At 42.0% G+C, this 21,363-nt stretch overlaps 1 protein-coding gene across 4 annotated transcripts in view; it reads right to left on the reverse strand.

Annotated features, from left to right (window-relative positions):
* TBC1D8 (TBC1 domain family member 8) overlaps positions 1 to 21,363 on the reverse strand; it is a 46,533-nt gene that overhangs the window by 20,714 nt on the left and 4,456 nt on the right. For 2 of the 4 annotated variants that reach the window (XM_072031033.1, XM_072031021.1), the window contains exons 2-5: positions 13,684 to 13,794; positions 9,554 to 9,672; positions 7,642 to 7,870; positions 3,975 to 4,215 (exon numbers count right to left, since the gene is read on the reverse strand). In XM_072031033.1, coding sequence (XP_071887134.1) covers positions 3,975 to 4,215; positions 7,642 to 7,870; positions 9,554 to 9,672; positions 13,684 to 13,794 — 700 coding nt within the window. Of the gene's footprint in view, positions 1 to 3,974; positions 4,216 to 7,641; positions 7,871 to 9,553; positions 9,673 to 13,638; positions 13,795 to 21,363 lie in introns of all 4 variants that reach the window. The other 2 variants (XM_038173231.2, XM_072031012.1) reach the window with 1 other exon arrangement.

Below are 21,363 nucleotides of genomic sequence, written 5' to 3' on the forward strand. Positions count from 1 at the left end.
CCATGGCTTATGAAACTCCTAACATTTCCTCACACAGGAACTAATAAAACTAGATTGTAGTGAAAAGCTGTTGTACCAAGCCAGCTGGAAAAGAGTGCCCAAAAGGCAGCCCTCAAATGCTCGCTGTTGAAGTGGAAGGCTGCATGGAGAGGACCTCCTCGGGAGTCTGTCCTGGACTGGCTTCTGCTCAGGATTTTCATTAGCAACGATGGAGCAAAGATCATTGTTATTGCACCTGCACATGACATGAGCCTGACAGAGACAAATGAGCAAAAGAACAGGATCAGAATTCAGGACGGTGCTCACAAACTGGAGGGATGGTGCAGAAAAAAAAAAATAGACAGATGGGTTACAAGGAAACATTAACCAAAGATGAGCCAGGAGCCTCATGCTGCTGGGAGGAAGAGGACTGCTGCACCAGGCTGCAGAGGGAAGTGTTTGGCTCCTGAGAGGCAGCAGGGCAGTCCTGGGGCTACAGCTGGGCCAGAAGCAATCCTGTATCCTGCCATTGCATGCTTGTAGCTCTACAGGATTAATAGCAAATGTCCCAAGAAGAGGGACCAGAAGGGCTAAAGACAGGATGGGTGACAATCGTCAGGATAAACTACAGCAGAGCAGCTTAAAGAAGAAAAGCAAAAGGAGATGTATAACCAATCTCCAAATGCACAAATGGTTGCACTGAAGAGAGGAAATCTAATCTTTTCCACAGTACTGGATAGGACAAGAAGCAATGTACTCAAAAACCCACAAGAAAGATCCAAGTTAGACTTCAGGAAAGCTTTTACGATGGTATAGCACTGAAATGCTGCTATGGGTTCTGGCATTTACGTTTCTGGAAATGCTTAGAAACAGGTTAGGCAAACATCTGTCAGGAATGACATGCAGAGATAATCCAAACCCTGCCTTTGCCAAGCAGATGGAATAAAACAAGGTTCTTCCTCAACACATCTTCTGTGTTCCTCAAGGTTTACAGTGTTCGTGGAATTAATGCAGACTGAAGTGATATTCATGATTCAAGATACTTCAAACAGTTTCTGTTCAGCTTAGATCAGTGTTAAAATCCTTCTTTGCTTTCATATAAAGCAAAGCCATCCTTACTGGCAATTCAGGGTCAGATGTGAAGAAAAGAAACCAAGCTGGTTAGAGCCTGGAAAAATGTATTCTACTTTTGAAACCTTACTGACACCAGCATTAAGCTTTTAAATCTTGTGTTCTGCTCTGGCCAATTTCCTCTTTACATCTGAGAAATGCAATGAATATTCTTATGTTCTGAAAGAAATGGAAATAAGAAGCACAAGAAAAGTATAGCAGAGTCTTTAGCGACCTTCTTATTAGAAAGGAAATATAGTTACTTCATATTCCAGTAAAACTGTATGACACGTTTGAATATGTCTGCAAGAAATGGCATTTACAGTTATCAAACACCTTTACTTCATTCCCTATGGCAATTAATTTAATTGCCATTAATCCCTATGTAATCCATTGTTCCAAGCCTTATTCTTTCATCAAGTGGCATGGAAACTTGTATATTAACTTCTTTGACTGTGGCCACGATACAATTTGTGTCACAGACTGCCAGCCTGATCTGCCATCCTCTCAGAGTCTCGTCCTCGCACTGCTCAGCAGGATGATCCCAAGAGCCTAAGGGAGAGCAGCAGCTCTGTTTTTCAGAATGTATAATACACAGTCCGTAATGACATTAAAAATATATTTTAAAAATGAAGATACTGAGATGAGCCTCTTGCAAAAGAAACCCTAGCACCCTAGCAAATAAAAGAAATCTAAAGCAACTTCATTAATGTGACACAGCTGGAATAATTTTAATGATGTGTGCATTACTGCTTTCATTTTAATGCACTACTATGTGCTACCTAATCATGCACAAGAATTAGCAAAGATAATTATTAGGGAAAATGTCAAGTGGAAAATAATTGTTCTTGTAGTACTACAAAGGTTTCAGAAAAAAAGCAGCAACAAAAACCTCACAGACCAAAAAAAAACTCACTCCCCAAAAAATGTTAGTATTAAAAACCAGTTTATCTACTATTCAAACTACAGTCTTGCTTAATCACATCACATCAAAGTAGTTGCTGAAGTGTGACAAAGGGCACCAGAAACAACAGCTTATCCAGCCACTACCTCTGTAATTCCCACAGAGGAAATGGGATTTCAACATCTTCCATTTTCTCCTTTCTGCTACCTTCATTTACAGCACATCAGTGTGGTTAAGAAACCTTGCCCTGGAATTCTCAAACAACCACATTTTCATCCTCTCTTTTCCTCTTCCCCATGCCTCTCTTTTTTTTTTTTTTTTTTTTCCTTTTAAGTTGGAAGGAAAGAGACAAACCTGTTTGAATAAATGTGTGGGATGGTTTCTGTTGCTGGTTTGCTAATAGACATACTACTTCCCAAAAATCCCATGAGGTACTTACAGGTTGATTCCCTGAGAGCCCCCCTATTATTGCAGTTATACTTTTCACTGTAATTGTAACTTTAGGTTGGTGTTGTGTTGTTTTGGTTTGGTTTGGTTAGTTTCCTGTTCAGTTAATATATTTGATTCAAAGACTTCTTTGGGAAGAGACAACAGTGAGTTAAAATCAGTAGATGCTGAGAACATCTCCCCCGGATTGTTACATCTCTTTTGGATTTACTTTCCTTCTTTTGTGGTTCTAACTTTTCAGCCCAAAAGCAGGAAGGTGTTGGAACTGTAAGGCATGGAAGTGGGCTTCAATGCAACCTATTACTCAAAGTCATATCTGACATTACTCAAAGTACATAAACTGCATTTCTTTGGCCAAAAGCCTGCGACGTTAACAATATCCAGTTACACATACATGGTGAAAAACAATGACAGCCCTTGTATTTTAAAGGAGTCCAAGCTATGAAAAAAAGCCTGTGAGGAAGTTCATGGCTGTTCAAGATTGCATCAGTCTAACAAATATCTCAAATGATGGTGTATCATGCATGAAACACTGGTGTCGGTCATTTTCCTGACAGTGTGTACGTATGAAATTACAGGGAAAGTAAGTCTAATTGCTTTAAAAGCCTTTATGAACCTTTGCAGAACTGTTTAGCTGAGAAGTACATGCAACACAGCTGCAAAAATGCCCCTCAGAAACGATATAATGACTACTGGACATGTATCTATTTGTTGGGAAACGACACCGTGCATTCCTTGTGTTTTGCCCTGGAAGGAACACCTGGCTAATTCCCTGCACACCTCTGGCAGGATAGGAAGGAAGAGCAGGAAATGGTATGAGTCAGGAGTGGATAAGCACTCCAGACACACTCCATTCAGAAAACACGTATTTTAGACTGACGTGTTGACACTGGTGCCCCAGGCAAATCCCAACTTTGGATATTACATTCTGCCCACCTAAGATTCCTCCCTGCAGTTTCCTTTCACAAAAATATACAACACTCTATCTTGTGCTGCTGCCAGGGAAACAGTTACTAATCTTCTCCCTGAGCACCCAGTGCATTTCTGCAGTGGGAGAGGAATGCAGAGATGCATTTCAGGGATGCGTCGGGTAGAGCTGGCATCAGCACATTACTCTGTTGTAACAGCCTGGGTCTTTCTGGGTCCTACAACTGCTTGCTTAATCAGCTGTGGCAATCCTAGTAGGATTAGTCCTAGTAGGATGTCCTAGTAGGACATTCCATGTATCAGGTACCATCAAAAGCAATAATTTTACAATTACTGTCCCTTCTACAAGGAAAAGTAATTTTAAACCAAATAAAAACTACAATTATTTTAAAGGAAAAAAATAAAAATGGGAGAAAAAAAAAGATTTTGCACGCAAAATTTCATGATATACTGCAGTACAATATAAAATCTGTTGTTTTTGTTTGTTTGTTTGTTTGTTTTTCCCCAATCAGGTAAGCCTTTAAAGCTTTACCCAGCCAACAACGCAATCCACGAAACCCATTACCAACCCTCTGCTCACACAACAAAGAACAACTTCGCTTTTTACCTCTTGGTAATTTGAGTAGGATCCTGTAGGCCTGGATCCAGCTCAAAGATCTCGTTATCCAGCAGCCTTCGTAGCGTCACATCTGCCAGCTGCTCCATGATCCGGAATGCCTCGGCTATGTTGAGGAACGTGGAGAAATCGCGTTCTTTGTTCGGCGTGGTGACGCGGACGGTATCGGTCATGAAGACGTTGGAGGTTCTTTCCAGCTTCTGGACCTCAACCCAAGGAATGATAAGTTTCACTGCCATTGCAGGAAGACCAAAAGTGTGTTAGAAATTCTGTTTAAATTGATCATATTTGGGAAATAAACAGATTCAGAAGGAAATGCAAACAACATTGGAGAGAATCATCTTTAAAGACCAAGGAAAAGATGAAACACCTGGTATTACTCTATGTCCATGTGCCTTTATTCCAAAAGACTGCCTTGCTGAGAATCCCCCCCCCCCCTCAAAATTTCACCTATATTCATAAGAAATGCTAGACTGAGGAGTCCCGTCTGTCAAAAACCTGCTGCAAGCTTTTGCTCTAAACTTCTTAACAAGTCATTTCTGCAGCTTTCTTCTTTACTACCAGAAGGAACAGTGGGTTTCAAGAGTAGGAAGAAAATAGGGAAAGGGTCTGTAATCTTCCAGAAGTCATGTTTTAGGCAGGTGGCAAACCTATTCCAATTACATGGACAGTATTTTCAATTTAAAAGACAGGTAACTTCCATGCAAAAGGAAATTTTTGCTCATGGACTTTTTATAGGGTTTAAGACTACTATAAACAGATCATCAAAGAAAGCCCCATAGGCATTGGGATATTTCCATTCTGCTTATTTTTTACTTAAAAGGTGTATGGGCAGATTTTGCCCTAAACTTTAAATGCAGTCAGAGTTGTTTATGGAAAAGAAAAAGTAGAGGACACTGTTCTCTATACTTAAACACTCCAGCAAATCAGATAAACACAGACAACTTATTTTACATATCCACTAAAAGACGTGACCTTCCACTCTCCTATGAATCTCTGGACAGAAATTAGGCTGGAAAAGACTTAAAAAGGCTTAGATTAAATTTATACTCAACTGTTGGACGCTTCCCAGTATTCTCTGTGCCAATAAACTTCAAGACTATACTCCCTAACATCCCTGGCTGGTCTCCTGATGCCAATAAAATAATAAAAAGACAGTAATAACAAGCATTGTCATCCGTACATGACACTTATCCATGATCATTAGTTTTATAAGCGGCTACCCTCAGCAAGTTTTTCTGTATTACAAGAACCACAGCTGTCAAGATTATTTGCAGGTTAAATTTCTTCTTACTTAAATAAAGCACAGCTGCGTCAACACCCACAAACTCTTGTGAATGGTCCCAGAGTCATCTGGATCGGCACAGCCAAGGGAAGAAAGATTAACCAGCACTGTAGCAATAGCGCTATTGTTCACGCAGGTCAAAAATGTATAGCCTGTGCAGTGTTTGTCATAGAAACAGCACAGCACGCTGGAACGGGCCCGACTTCTGACAAAAGGTACAAAGTCTTCAAGTTAAAAAAAAAAAAAGAAGTTTAATGAAAAAAAAAATGTAAAGAAACCCTGGCACGTCCTTGCAAGAAATCTGACATTCTAATCCACCCAAGTTCTGCAAATACTTCGAAGCTTAGATAAAAGGGGACTTGTCCTGAAAATATGTTCCATGTAGTCTATGCTCACATAAATTTCATGACAAACTGAAAACAGGTTCCAGCATTGCATTCCAGGTCATTTCAACATAAAATAAAAACAAGGAGCAGGCAACAGATTTGCCAGAAGCAGGAGACTTAACACTTTGCCTATAAAGAGATTTCAGGCTACAATTTTGGGGAATTTTTATAGAGTTAAAACACATAAAAGAACTATTTTTATTGAAACTCTCATATTGCGGTGTTGTTTTTTTTTTCCCCAAAAAAAGAAAGAGAAAGAACACAATACATGTGATTTATTAGCAATATTCTCTAAACCAGGTTTAGCCAGATTTAATTTGTGATTGCTACCTGAAAACAAGAAAGATAATAAATCATTCATTCCACAGATGAGCAGTAGCAGCTTCTCAAACAGAAGTAAGCAGAACTATGGTAAATCTGGAGTATTCGACATAATACAAGCATTTCATAAATCTGTCAAAATACTGGGTCTCAAACAGAAGCAATCATCTTTATCAGAAGCAGGGAGCTGGGAAGCATCTCAACATGTAATGCTTCCCCAGCAAGCTATGGAGTTTTTCTGGATTTCACATTTCCATGAAAACACATGGAACACAAAGGCAATGCCACTGACTTTAACAGGGAATGAGCAGCTTTTTTTCCATGTTCAAAGTAAAAGGTTGAAAACACATAGTTTTTTGGGCTTTTCTTTGTGTTTTCATAATGAATTATTATTGAAAGGGATGAGAAACAATTTCATCTTCAATAACAGAGTGTGATGCTTTACTTCCAGTATCATTTAACGATCTGTGATATTGCATAAACAAAACTTCTGGAACAGTATGAAGGATTTTTCTCCCTACTTCCTCCTTCCCCCATTATCTATCATTAATAAGTATTATTTTTGCTTTGTGTGCTTTGGCAGACTGGCTATCTCCGGTTTAATGAGAAAAAGCCTGCAATGATAACAAGGAGAAACAATTCACGAAGGATATTATTTGAGACTAAACTGAAAACAAGGAGATTAAAAGAGAACTCAGATATCTATAATGTATCAAGAAACTCCATCACACTCTTGCAAAAAGAAAAGATAAAGCAAAACTCAACTTCTGTATTTATAAGGAATAACAAACCTATCCGTATTTTAAATCTAACTCTGCCACCTTTTGCAGATATGACAAAATAACCGGCCCGAGATAAAATAGGAAGAAAGAACCTCTAACTCTAGCTATGTCCTTGTATGTTTTAAGTCCTAGAAATTGCCAGTTACTATCTTTCTTACATTTATGTTAGTGTACTTTGTTTTTAAATCTACAATTTTGTCTAGCCAGCCCCATTTTAAACCTGGCCAGTAAATGGCAATGTTTTCCTAACTGCTATCACTGATTTATAAATTCTTGCTCCACTCACAGTAATAGAGGTTTATATTACCGTCCTCAGTGAAGCTGCAGCAGGATGAAGAGGACTCAGAACAGCACCAATGTCACTGCTGTGCTTCCTGTTCTATTTTCAGTCCCGCAGCTAGCCTCACACATTTCTAGCACCACGCTCTCTTCCCCAGCCAGCGCTTCCTTTTCTGCCTTGCAGCCCGTCCCTGCGCTCGCAGTGGCGGTGCTGACAGCGGCTGCTGGTGTGTTCCCATCAACGTGGGAGGGACGGTTCCTGACTGACCGTTTTCGGCAGTAAAACTAGCTGTTGGAGAAGATGTAGGAGGTCTGCTACATTTTAAGCCTGCTTCACATGAAAAGAAAAAGAACTGGAGAGCAGCCGTGCCTGCGTGTTCTTGCAGTCTCATTTTTACTACTGGATTACTGCTAAAATGTAAACATAAAGGATGAAGTGAAAACCAAATTAAACAAGATCTTTCATCTGAATAATGAAAATCTCAGAAACGAAACTTCAGAGCAGAATTACACTTCTCATAAAAATCCTAACTCTTTTTGCATTCGAAACCAGTTATGTTTATCTCTCTCCACAGTGTTAAGATTTCTTACATATTTACACTTACGTTCTTTGCCCAGGAAGAAGGAATAAAAACAGAGATGATTGATACTCAAATACAGCCAGCCTTGCCGAGGAACTTTTCCTTTCCAACAGCAGCAGGAATAATAGGTGATCAGTTTCTCCGCTTCAGGAAAATTAAATCTGGACTCAAATTTCACCAGGGCTTCTCGGAACTTTTCAGGGTCTTCCTCCTGCTCAGCAAGCTTACTGCTCGTTTCCTCTGCAATCAGAGCCTGATTCAATAACGAGATAACATATGATAAATCTACAGTATTCACATTCAAGCAAGTTACTACAAGCTACTCATTCAAATTTTAATAGCACAGCTCTTTCTGAAAAATAATTTCCAGCAGATTTGCAAATCTCACAAATGGATACATTTCTGCAGTGGTTGCATCTCATACATTTTGAATGCTTCCAAATCAAGACTTTTAGGATTTTGTTTTATTTTGTTTTGTTTGGGGGGAGTTTGTTGTTTTGTTGTTTTTCAGTCTATCTGGCAAAACCACATATTTACAGTTTCATTACAACTTAGGATTGCTGGGTTTTGCTGTATTCAGAGAAAAGATACGGGAACATTTTTGTATGCTGACCAGCACTATTTTGCTATGAAGAAGCAATGCAGTAAGACATCAATAACTTGTAACATGCTCTAAACCATTATAAATGACTTCAAGAACATATCCATGGATATTATAATCAAGTGCTGAGAATTTTAATAGCAGTATTACAACAAAAGAGTTAGGCAGAGGACAGAGTCCAAAACCTGGGCTTAAATTAAGTAATGAAACCTGAAGAATTTTAAATATCCACTGTGCTAGGTAATCAGCTGCCACAGCACTACTGAGAGAGATTAATTTTATTCAAGCCCGTCAGAGCACTTAGATCCATGTTCTGTGCCAAGAGCAAGCCTCTGCACCATGAGCAGAAGCAGGCACAGCAAGTTTAACCTTTCAGCAAGGTGCAGCATGCCAAAATTGCTTTTTAAGATAGCAGGATAAAAACTAAGATTTGCACAGTGATGTTTTCTCTCTCCTCCCCAAGTTCAGAACCCACTGAGATCAAACATATAGCAGCAGGGTTGCAATTTGCCAGAAACATTTATGTTCCCATATATTTTCTTGGACCAAAACAGTGGGTATAAGTGGAGAGCATCTCACTGAATGAAGCTCTTACCAAGGAGAAGCCTGCAGCAGGACCTGACTTAGAGCAGTGCCCATGAGACTTGCTTCACTGCCAGCCACTGACAAGTTTCTCTTGGATCATGTGTTTTCTTAGAAGCAGAACACTGGAGGCCACGCTTTCTAAGTTTTACTGCATGTGCTGGTATTATTTTAAGCCTTGTCTTCATCAACCGATTCCCCTAAAATTTTTAAATTCTACCTTTACTCTTCTAAAAAGATGCTCACTCAGGCAACATGCAGCTAACCAGCACCTTCACTGCAGTGCAAAAGATATTTTCCACCCACATCAGATCAAGATGAATTGGGTTTACAAGTCACGTCATGGGTGAGATGCCTGCTCAGATGGGAGGTCCTCCTGCTCCCCGTGGAGGCACAGCTGGCACCGTGATGCCAGTGGAGAGACTTGGCCAAAAGAAGATTTAAGAGTCCTTACTGTACAAGAAGCTGCTACCTCTATAGTACTGTATGAAAATGCAGTGGTATAAACACTTCCCTGCTTTATACGAGTCTGCCTGGAAACAGATTAGTGAGACCACTGATAAAAATCAAACGTGAAGAAAAGTAGGTGCTTTTGATGATTAATTGCATTCAGGGTGAACACAGTAGCTAGGTCAGCACACAAAAAAATAACAATATTCAGATGGACAAAACCAAATATGACTGACAGTAACTTCCTGACATTATTTCTAAAACATCACAAGTAGTTGGGCAAAAGTAAGGCAGCTTCCTTACCTTTACTTTCCCTTTGACAAAACTAACAATATCTTCTTTATTGTCAAAAACAGACAAAGTGTGGAGCAAGTTTTGTTCCAGCCATTCCCAGTGCTGATTTATCTCCTCTGCAGTGGCACCTAGAAAGTTAAAAAGTAACACATTAAAACTCATCCTACAAAATCAAAAGGAAGAAAAAAAAAAAAGAAGTAAAAAATGTACTATTTTGTAAGAGAACATGAGAAACTGAACTTTCAACCTCAAAACTCTTAGTAGCAAACAGGTCAAAAAGGTCTAATTTGTAACAGTATAGCCAGAGAAAAACAGAAACCTTATTGTTTTAGGAAATTAGTTCTAGCGCTTTTTAGTTTTATCTTCTCAAGCGTTCTCAGCCAGCAAACGCTGCATTAAAAGTCGAAGCAGAAAAACCAGCAAAACCTCTTACTGATCGGTTAGAATACAGCTTATTTTGACATGGCATTCCTCAAGCAGCCACCATAAACTGCTCTTTTATGTATTGTTCCCCAAGGTCCCTGATCTTCCTTTCTCTCCCCCTTTGTATGGACGTGCACACACACAACTGTCACACAAGCATGCACACGACATAGTTGTAATTTGCATCCTATCTGAAAAGTTTTCTATAATACTTAAGTATCTAAAAATAAAGGAGTTTGGGTCAAGAACACCTAGAAGGTCTGCAAGAGCACAATTTTACAGTTTGGGGGAGAAAAACAGTGAACAGAAAATCCCTGAAAGATAAAGATTTTCCAATTTCATGTGTTCACTCTAAGTCCAGGAACACTATTTCAGTCATTTACTGAAATAACCTATTCACTGAAGAAACCTATTTACTTTGGTTGCTTCTGCTTGAACCTGAACTGCTGCTGCATCTCATTGTGACAGAAAAGTTAGTGCAGGAGAGGCAACACTGAGGAGGATTAAGGGAAAATCAGAGCACTCTAGCTCTTACCAGTCAGTGGTTAAACATTACATGGGGAAAAAAAGTAAAGGCAGACTAAGTTGTTTATTCTTATGCCTTATTAGTGGAAGAAAGAAGAAAATTAGGTTGACGTAAGAGACATACAAAAATTATAAAATTAATCTCAGATAGAAGACCCATTATCTCAAAATCTGATTTGTGTGTCCATCGGAGATGCATCCCATCGCTTCACAACACAAATGATAAATTTAGCTAAGAATTTTCCACCCTCCTCTGCTCCATTTTCCATAAAGAATGCCAAGTGGCAGGGAAACTTTCCAAGCTTTAACTTCCTTGACAGGAAGGTCTTGCGATGGAACTTCATAAATATCATTAATCAAGGTTAGATTTTAAAAAAAATCAAGAAAGAAGAGACACTTAAATGGCCTCTTTGCAAGGAAATCAGATTATATCAATTGTTAAGGACACCAGAAACAGTCGTTTTGTATTGAAATGGCTGCACAAAGAAAATACTGAGTTGATTGTGTATGTCTGGGATACCTGAAAGACAACAAATATATGGGAGGGCTGGTGGGCTACCTCTTGGGAAATAAGAAGCAAGACATCTTTCACTGTAGCATCCCCACATGTAGTGGTTGTCCCCCACTGAGGCTACTACTCTCTTTCCTGCCTGCATTCAGGTACCTCCAGAGGTTGTGCTCAGATGCTGAAAGATCTCTTCACCCCTTTTATTTGGTCAGGCTTTTGGACCCTTGAGTTTTGGGACCATTCTTTATTTGTAATTTACACTTCTTGGCTTACTCTTAAAGTTATCCTGTGATTTCACCCAAGCCTTGACAACCTTCTCCTTATTCCTCTGCCCATGCCAATGCTCTGCACAGCACTTTGTTCCACCTTGTATGCACCTTATGTGTCTGTGTCAAATGTGTATTCAGTCTAACCACTGCCTCAACTCCTCATATTTCCTTCTTTAAACCCCTCTGTCAGCAATCCCTTGCTGTCCCTCTCCTAAATGCTATTTCACCTGGCTGTTTCCTGTGGTTCTCCTTTGCCCACAAGCCTTCTGAAAGGAAAGACCTAAGTGCATCTGCACTAGGGCTGGGGTTAAGGTTTTTGTTTCGCCTTGCTGCTGTAGGATGACTAACCATCTGGGCTGAAACAGCTCTGCCAGAACAAGCGTGCTGGGCATGGATCAGGCTTCCTAGCAGCCCTCAGAGACTTGCAAGAGTCTGTAACACAGATATGACCCTTACGCATTAATTATCGTTTCAGTCTGCAGCTCCTGGAACACAGGAGCGCCAACATCCAATTGGAAAATGTCGTTTTAATTAACTGCCTAATGACATGATGGCTATCCCTAATGCAGTTACAGCGGGAGACTGGAAGGAGTTGCTAGAGCTGCTCCTTGTCCTTGCTACATAGCAGGAACTTAATTTGACTCTCTGCTCCTTCCAACTCCAGTAACGAGACCCTAACACTGTGTTTATGCAAAGCAAAGAGGTGGGCAAGCAGCGATGGCCACTTCTGTGCTGGGGCTCCTGCAGGGCCTCAGGGAGAGGAGAAGTCCCGTGCGGAGCTGCAGCTTTCTAAGAAAAGGGTCAGGTCACGCTGTTCCTCCAACTGCTGCTGCCAAAGCCCATTCTCCCCTGGATGCTCACGTCAGGGTTTCACAACAGAGATATTACTCAGAAACAGCTCCAGCTATCGTGGTTCTTAATTTCTGTGCAGCTCTGGCAGCGGCGTACGTGTCATGCCCTTACGGCATACAAAACAGATCCCTCTGCCTTCCACTCCATTACCGTAAATCTTGTTTTCTCAGTGGTGAGCATTCATTTAAGAGGGCAAAAGAGAATTCTAGAAAACATTAATCAAATAAGTTCATCGCAGCAAAACCCTTAACCGTTCCAGCCAGGCAAGCTTTTGATTTGTAGTTCCTTTAATACAAAAAACCTTTGGGCAAGAAGAATGTGGACAGGGCTAAGATCAGTCCCTGGAAGGAATATTACATACATTCAAATGATTAAGAAGCCCTTGACAGCAACACTTACTTTTACAATGAAAGCCAACCAGCTTCATCAGAAGACTAGAACAGCATGAAGCTCTTAAATTTCTCCAAGAGGTAGCATTATTTTTTTTTTTAAAAAGGGAGGGGAGGTGGCAAGGGGTGGGGATATCAAGCACAGAGCAATTGCAAAACCAAGAAAACCAAGCCACAACAAAAATAGAGCAAGCAAACTTTACACAAGCTTCTTTACACAAGCCTGGCACAGGAAAAAATCCCAATATCAATGGGGAAATGCAGAGGGACCTCTGCTGTAACCAAGGAACAAATGTTGAATGAGCTTGTACAGGGGCAGGGTGCAAATACTCAGATTGCTCCTATCATTTGAGGGGCTACTGTGCCAAACAGCTTCAACAGCATGTCAGCATGTCTATTAGCTAACTATTTCATGGCTAGATCCATGCAAGACAGGAAAGGAAAACCTGCTCTAAATTTCAATGCTAGGATTTTTCAGACTGGAGAAGAAGGGATGAGAACTGCAAACTGGTCAAACAAGGACTGTAAAGTGTTCATTCAGGTGACCTTTAACGTGCCTCAGTAAGGTTGCTGCAATTCCCATCCACATCAATTTCCTGAAGATGGGTTTGACTTCCAAAAGTTGCAGAAAAGGAATTAGTGCAGAACAGACCCAGCAGTTAGACATTCTCCCCTGCCAACTCCATTTATCACCTACCTCACGTAAGATCTTCTAAGCGTTCCAGTTATACTTGATTATAATCAAATGTTGCAAGGCATTTCACAGTTAGCAAGCAAAAGACAAGACTGATGAAAGCCAAGACTAAATAGCTTCTTGCTGTAAGGAACTTTCACTGCCGTACAAAAAGATAAGCATACGAGCAGAACCACACCATTTTGCAACAGACGGAAGATTAATGCTAACACCCTCACCTAAACAGGCTTTCTATCGAAACTTCATTTTCCCAGCTAACGTTTTCTCATGATGAATACTTGGGACTCTAACCAAAGGTTAATTTGGTTGTTAAACGAGCTATAGCCGAGAGCTTCACACCCGCACACCACCAGCTGGGGTTACCTTGAGCTTCTTGGACATGCAGGTGCTGAGCATGCTCAGAATCGGTTCGTTTTTTTTTGTGTGTGACTCACCAATAGCTATGGCCCAGTAAACTTCTGATCCGCTCAATAACTCACCACAAGCAATGGCAGAGTAAACCTGCGAGCCTGGGACTTGCAGCAAAATTCGGAAGGGCGCAACGCGCGCGTTCGAATCCAGCACGGCATCCAGGGCTCCCACCAGGCGACCTGCGGCCACACACAAAGCAAAAGGGGGAGAAAAAAAAAAAGAGAGAGAATTAGAGCCAACTTTCACTGCCATCAGTTCTGCAGCCCTCCAGTCTTTTCGCACCTCAAACCAGCAAATTAAAATAGAGAACTTAACAATAGCAGCTCTGTCCCTGGTCGGTGTGGCAATTCACACAGGCTCAAAAGGCAAGAGGCAAACCAGATCTGAAGATCAAAAGCAGAAGAAGCGATTTTGTGTTTCCTCTTTTGCCTCGTGTGTACATACATACAGCCACAGAACTGCAGCCTTCCTGGGGGAACCGGAGAGGTTACCGTGCCGGCCCCTGCTCTGGAGCTGGATCAATGCACCTGTGCCATAAACCGTGTTCATCTAACCTGTTCTTCAAAACCTCCCACAACCGAGATGCAACCACCTCCCAGCAAGCCTCTTCCACTATTGCCATGAGGTATTCTCACAGCAAAAACAAACAAACAAGGCAACCACCGCAATCCTGCACTGTCTCGCTGGAAATGAATCCTGCTCCCCGGAACACGAAGAGTAATTGGCCATGGATGTTTTTGATGTTAATACTAGACGTACTGAAAGAGTATCAACATCGTTCCCCTCTGTTTGATGCTTTCTCTTGTCCTAAAGAAACCCCAGTTGCCTCTCGTCTTCCTTATGGGTCATGTGTGTGAACCAGCTCATTGTTCCTGAGCTTATCTCTAAGCTGACGCTCAGAACTGGACGTGATGCTGTGCGAAGAGCACACACCACCTCCTGTATCTCGCGTACCCGTAACTGTATCCAAGAAAGCTTGCAGGAGTATCCCACTGCAAACTGGCACTTGACTTAAAGAGTGGTAAACTAATTTCTGGGAGTTGGAGCAACTGCAACCAGCCAGCTGGAGCTGCTGGCCTTTCCCCTTACCTCCTCCAGCAGGCAGAACCAAGGTATGCAAGGAAAAGTCACTCAAGTGCCACGATTTACAAGCTGGCATATTAAAGTAACTCAGCATTGGGTATTGGCTTCCATCACTTACAAAAATTGATTTGTTGTATCTACAATTTTTTGTCAATGCTGCACTTTTTCTTTGCATGTTTAATTTTTCCAAGCTAAACACTGTATTTACAGCTGTAGTTTTGCTCCTTTGCCATTGATTCAACACCAAATGAACCGGCCAAAAGTTTTGCCAGCCCTTGGCGTCACTTTCAGTTTTTATAATTGCATTCAACCAGCCCGTTATCTAAGTGATTAATGGGAACAATAAAATGAGACCTACAAAGTCCTGGTGTGCAATGCCTCCTCACCCGGACAACAAGCCACTGGTAATTAATTTGAGTACAGCACAAGAAAGCATCAGTGTAACCACTTTCTGGTCTAGGAAGTGTACAAATCGCACGCGAATGGCACCAAAAACCTTCCAAAAGCAAAGATAATTACATCACCTACTTCCTCCTTGCATTCACACACCCTGGTCATGCCTTCAAAGCCAGTCAGACGTTGGACACGAAAACGTTTTATAAGTAGACCGTGAGATATTCAGCAACAACTCGCTTCTCTGCTAAATGCTCATCGAGATGTAACACCCATCTGTTCAAAATAGGGACCCGAATTTGGAGAAAAGTACCTTATAAGATACCAGAAAATGCTACATGCCCTTCTGTAACTGCAAGACCAAAAAACTAATAAAACCATCCAAGTATTAAAGGTAGCAAATTATCCGTGCTCACAGAAAACACAGCATCAACTTCGGTGCACAGTCCTCAAAATAGCTGGATGAAAGCCTGTAGGATAGGATCAAAGGATGCAGAGCACAAAACTCTGGTCTACCTTTCAAATTGCAAAAAACTTGAGACATTACAAGAAAGAAAAAGAAATTTACGAAGTGCTGTTCATGATTTCCCCTGATGATAGTGCTAGGAGAAAGATTTCTTTTTTAATTTCCCTAAAGTCACTGAAAAAAAAGTCAGCTAATAGTTAGTGCTATGAAAATCCTGTAAGAACACTTAATGAACATCTGATTCATGAAGAACTTGTTTTCAGAAATTACAAAAAATTGAATCAAAGTACAGAAGGAGCTGCTAAATTTGTTTTTACTTCTTAGCCTGTGCAAAATTAATTCCCTTTTCTGTTCCTGAATGACTGACAAGAAAAACCAATTCCTCTTCTCATTGTTTACTTCTGCTTACAATTTCCATCTTGCTTATCAACTATTACCAAAAAAAAAAAAAAAAAAGAAAAAGCTTCCCCCTTCAACCAAGAACCATGCAAACAAAAAATCGTGTCCCTTGCATAAATTACCCATAGCTACAACATGAACCAAGGTCTGTGCTATTCTGCTGCTTCTGCATCCAGAATAGAGCCCAAGCAGCAAGCTGGTTCAGTACAGCCTCATGACTACAGTTTAGCATCCTCACTTCTACACAGGGTCAGCCTCGTGTGGAATTGGTGTACGAGTGCCAAAACATGAAGGAGAGACTGAGAGAAGCAGAGTGGGGGAACAAGACCTTCCAAGAGTGTATTTGCAAGGGCATAAAAAGGATTCAACACTAATAAATACATCCAGGCTGACCACAATTTACAGAATCCCAGAATCATCTAGGTTGGAAGAGACCTCCAAGATCCCAGAGTCCAACCTCTGACCTAACATTAACCAGTCCTCCACTAAACCATATCACTGAGCCCTACATCTAAACATCTTCTAAAGACCTCCAGGGATGGTGACTCCACCACTTCCCTGGGCAGCCCATTCCAATGCCTCACAACCCTTTTGGTAAAGAAGTTCTTCCTAACATCCAACCTAAACCTCCCCTGGCACAACTTTAGCCCATTTCCCCTCATCCTGTCACCAGGCACATGGGAGAATACAGCAACCCCCACCTCACTACAGCCTCCTTTAAGGTACTTATAGAGAGTGATAAGGTCGCCCCTGAACCTAATTTAGTGGAAACTGAAGTAGAATGAAAATGACTAAAACTAGAGGCAAAAATTTTTAAGTGTAAGTTGTCTCTTATTCACTTGGAGTAACACCGAAGCATTAAACGACCAAAAAATCCCTGGACAAACACGCAAGAAACTTGACACAATTCACTGACTTTGTAACATACTTTGAAAAATACCTAGCCTGTGAGCAAGCACCTTTCTCATTCTTCCACGGAAGGGCCTCTTATAAAATATATACAGGGTCTCTTGCTCACAGATACACATAAATTATACAAGGGTTTTCTGGTGCACATGCTGATGCATTTGTATGCCTTCAGCTAGGCTGAAGCAGACAAGTGACAAGTGACAGTGAAACCCGTTATACCTATAGGACAGTCAAAAACTAAAAGGATTCAGAAGCAGAGGGCATAAAGAGAGAAAGACTGCTGCATGGGTTTCTTTCCCAAAGCTCCCACAGATTTTTGTTTTGTGGGACAAGGCTTGTGGCAGGAACTTAAACTTCCAAGTACCTCTTTCCCCTTACATGTCACTCTACCAACTTCTCGTCAGCTCTTTGACCTCCCAAGATGCAGAACTATTTCAGGGAAGCAGTTAACTGTGCAGGGACTGCATTTCGGGAAGCCGCAGACACAGGTTTGAAAGGACGTCTGCTAAAGAGTACCAAGAGAACATCGCAGGTTCCTCAAAAGGGGCAAGGTTCTTCACACCTAAAGGACACCCCCAGGATAAAATTCCTACATACATCTCAGGCCTAATGTATGCTGCTGACAAATATGAAGGAGGTGGCAGAAGTGGAAAAGGAAATTTCTGAAATAGCTTTATTGAAATGACATGTTTTGCCTCAATATATCAATCACTCTAGCTGCAAGCTGGATTTTAGACAGAGGGAACGTCTGCCTGTACCTTTTCAGAAGAGAGCCTAACAATCAGAACTGAAAAACTTAAATAAACTCAAGTTTAAAAATTAGCAAGGAACCATTCTGTAACAGGTAGGTAGTGTCTCCCTTGTACAGAGGTCAATCTGTAACTAAGTGGAATGCCAGCAGGATTTCGTGCACCGTATAATGAGATTTTGCTATCCAAGGAAATACCAACTGAGTGATGTAGAACAAACTTGTTGAGCATTTTTTCACTGACAAAAAAAAAAAAATGTCAAGGTTATTTTATAAAGAACTGGCTCTCGGATGCATCAACAAAAGTGCTTCACACTTCTTTTCATCTTTAAAGACAAATTTCCTTATACCCCCACAGAAAGATACGAGATCCCATTACAAGTTATTCCGTGTCATGCCCATAACTAATCTAGACAAAGGAACATGCATACAGTAAATTAATCAACTGGAACTGGTTTATGAAAAAATCACAGAATGGCTTGGGTTGGATAGGACCTTAAAGCCCATCTAATTTCACCCCCCTGCCATGGGCAGGGACACCTCCCACCAGACCAGGTTGCCCAAAGCCACATCCAGCCTGGCCTTGAACACCTCCAGGGATGGGGCATCCACAGCTTCTCTGGGAAGCCTGTGCCAGGGCCTCACCACCCTCTGAGGGAAGAAATTCCTCCTTATATCTAATCTAAATCTACCATTTTTTAGTTTAAAACCATTATCCCTTGTCCTATCACCACAAAGACAAAGAGTCCCTCCCTATCCCACTTACAGGCCCCCTTTAGGCACTGGAAGACTGCTATAAGGCCCTATAGATATGAAATATAAGATATATAGATGTAAAATATAAGTCCCTGTAGATATAAAATATCTATTACTTCCACCTTTTAGGACAATGCTCAAGAGACAACCCAAGACACTACGAGTTATGCCTAGCCGAACAGCACACAAGTAAAGGTACCCCCCCCCACACACAGAACAAGGAGACCATTTCTGCATGCCTCCATCATATTTTAAAGACCTTAAAGGGAAACTTTTCAGAACTACTCGAATGCCTTCCCATACATGGGGTGGTCACTTCAGCAGTAAGACAGAAGGACTTGGACTGATTGTTTAGGAGTCTAGGCCCCATATATTAATAAAGTCCTCAAAAAATCAGGCAAAAGAGCAAAGCCACTACAATTTATTTGCACAAGTAAAATAAAAAAATAAGAATCAGAGTTAAATAGAAGGCTAAGTCACAAGGAAGACAGCAATATCACCATACTGTGCAACGTTACCCTTGAGGTCCTGGTCCCCAAGGCCATTTGCTTAACACAAACTTGGACATCCATCACAAAGCATGGGGTGACATACAGTGTAGTTCAAAGGCAACGTAATACACAGGATCTCCAGTCAGCTGGTAGGAAACCCTGACAGTTAAAATGTAGGGTGCAGCACGCACATGGCAAGAAGGCACCTCTTCCACCCATGTGCCACAGTGCTGAACCTCCCCAAAAGCAGGTGCTTACACCCACTCTCCTAAAACCAGACAGGTCACACAGCAGCCAGGGTCCAACCTGCACTTTCAGTATTTTCAGTAATGGCTTGGCTACCCTACAAGCAAACAGGCCACAGCCAAAATCTGAAGCAGAGAGAAAACTGCCCTTCCAGCTCTCCTTGGTCTGCTTGAAAGAAAAAGAAGACTTGAGGTTTCCGTTGTACTAGAAACAGGCACAGCTGGACAGGCGTGCCTTAGTGTATCTGCCAAATCAAGGCCTCCAGAGAAAATGGGCAGAGGATCACCACAGCACCTGGACCCAAATCTTTCCGCAGAGATGCCCAGTTCCTCCCCAGCGGATGTTCATCTCGGTTGGCACAGAAGCTGCAGGCAGCTGGGGCTCCGTCAGAAAAATTATAACATCAGGATGTCTCTGGGGACTGTGATGACTGGTGGCTGCTCTGGAAGACTACTCAGAAGAGGACCACCTATATTATGTCAAAGCCCTGCCTTAAGTACTTGCTCTCTTTATTGAATCAGGCTGGGTTATTTTTATTAGACACAACCACCACCGATGCTGGATTCAAGGATTTACGACGACAGCGACAGGCTCTCACCCCAGCACAAAGCTATAAAGCATGATGCATGCCTCTGAATGCATTCTCGGGAGCTCAGCGCTGCCTTTTACCGCTGCTCACTACCTCTGCTCCCCCATCAGAAACATGGGGGCAAAAAGAAAAAGAGGTCTGGGAAACAAAAGCAGCAGCTTGGCAAAATGCGTACGCTACTCAACAGGACGAAGTTCTTACAAAGAAGTGGAAAGAGCTAATGGTGCAGGTTGCTTCCCAGCAGATGCAGCTTTGCAGTGAGAGTTAGTAGCTACAAGTGGCACTCTTGGCGGCTCAGGCATGAGAATTTGGAAGGAAAAAAAAAATGTAGAAGAAGGGCAGTTTTCTTGCCCAGGGCAGGACTAGGAGATGAAATACCCTGAGGAACCCCTTGGCACATCTTCACCCTGATCTCCTGCATCTTGGCAGGGCAGCCACTCATCCCGTAGAGGCTGGACACAGCCCAGGACACTGGGTAGGGAGCTGCTGCTTGCCAGAGGTGGCTGCTCCCAGCAGAAACATCTGAGGCCTTCTCTACATCTTGATACGATCTTAAAGTTCAAACCACAGGTGTTTAGCAGGTTGTTACTTTCACTCAGGCCTCCCTAAAAGCTATGTTTATGTTAGATAAGAGCACCACGAGCTGTGAAGGCCACCAACTGGCTTAACGCCTTGGCTTGACACCGGACATTGTCTTGTTGGATTCTGCTAAATTATATAAACAGCTTTTGATACAATGCAGCTTCCAGACAGAGCATCTCTCAAGAGGCTTTCTTCCACCCTCCAAAATAAAAGCTACAGAACTTTTTTTTTTGTGTAAGGACGTAAGAAATTTCAACGTAATGGCCTAACGCTCCGAGCAGTTAACCTGGGGAAACACAAGCACTCAGGCCCTTCAATTCCTTTCAGACTGTGCTTTGTCAGATCAAACACTGCCACTTAGTAATTTTTTTTATTATTACTTTATTTATTTTTAAATCTTGACCATAGTGGTACATGGTTTAATCACCGTCCCCAGCCTGCACGCTGGGTGAGAGCGCGGCCTGGCCTGGCTCCTGCGCCATGGCGACGCAGGCCGCGCTCACAGCATGCCGGGCCAAATGCCTCACTTCTCTCCTCGCAACAAGTGTGCATGGCTTTCTACCTGAAAACCTACAGCAATTGGGACATGCTAGCATGCAGCTCCATAAATTACCCGACACGGGACGCTGCTCCAGGCACTGTGATAAAAAACCGTGCCTCGCACTGTTGGCAGGTGGCATAAATAACACTAAAGGGAACGGGCCAGTGTTACTTCAACTCTGCCACCACGCACGTTCAATGATTTTCCTGTCTTTTTGTGGTCCATTTGGACTCCACAAGAGGAAAATAAAGAGCTGCTGTAGCTGTTGACTGGCTTACAGCATTGTACAGGCTGGTGGTCTAAACAGATGGGGCCCAGATCCCCCTCTCCATACACAGGTGCATCCTCGCCTTTAAAACAAGGAGGCTGAAATACAGATAAAAAAAGGCAGGCAGAAGGAGCCAGAGCAGCGCACAGTCAGGTGCAAAGCTGGGAGTCAGAAATGTGAGTGTTGAGCTTTGCAGGATGAAGCCTGGCCTCCCTGTTGCAACCCCTGCTGCAGGAGGCAGCCCCCAGGCCAAGCACTCTGCTGGGGAGAAGCCACC

Source organism: Anas platyrhynchos, chromosome 1, assembly GCF_047663525.1.
Source record: "Anas platyrhynchos isolate ZD024472 breed Pekin duck chromosome 1, IASCAAS_PekinDuck_T2T, whole genome shotgun sequence".
NCBI classification, from domain to species: Eukaryota; Metazoa; Chordata; class Aves; order Anseriformes; family Anatidae; genus Anas; species Anas platyrhynchos.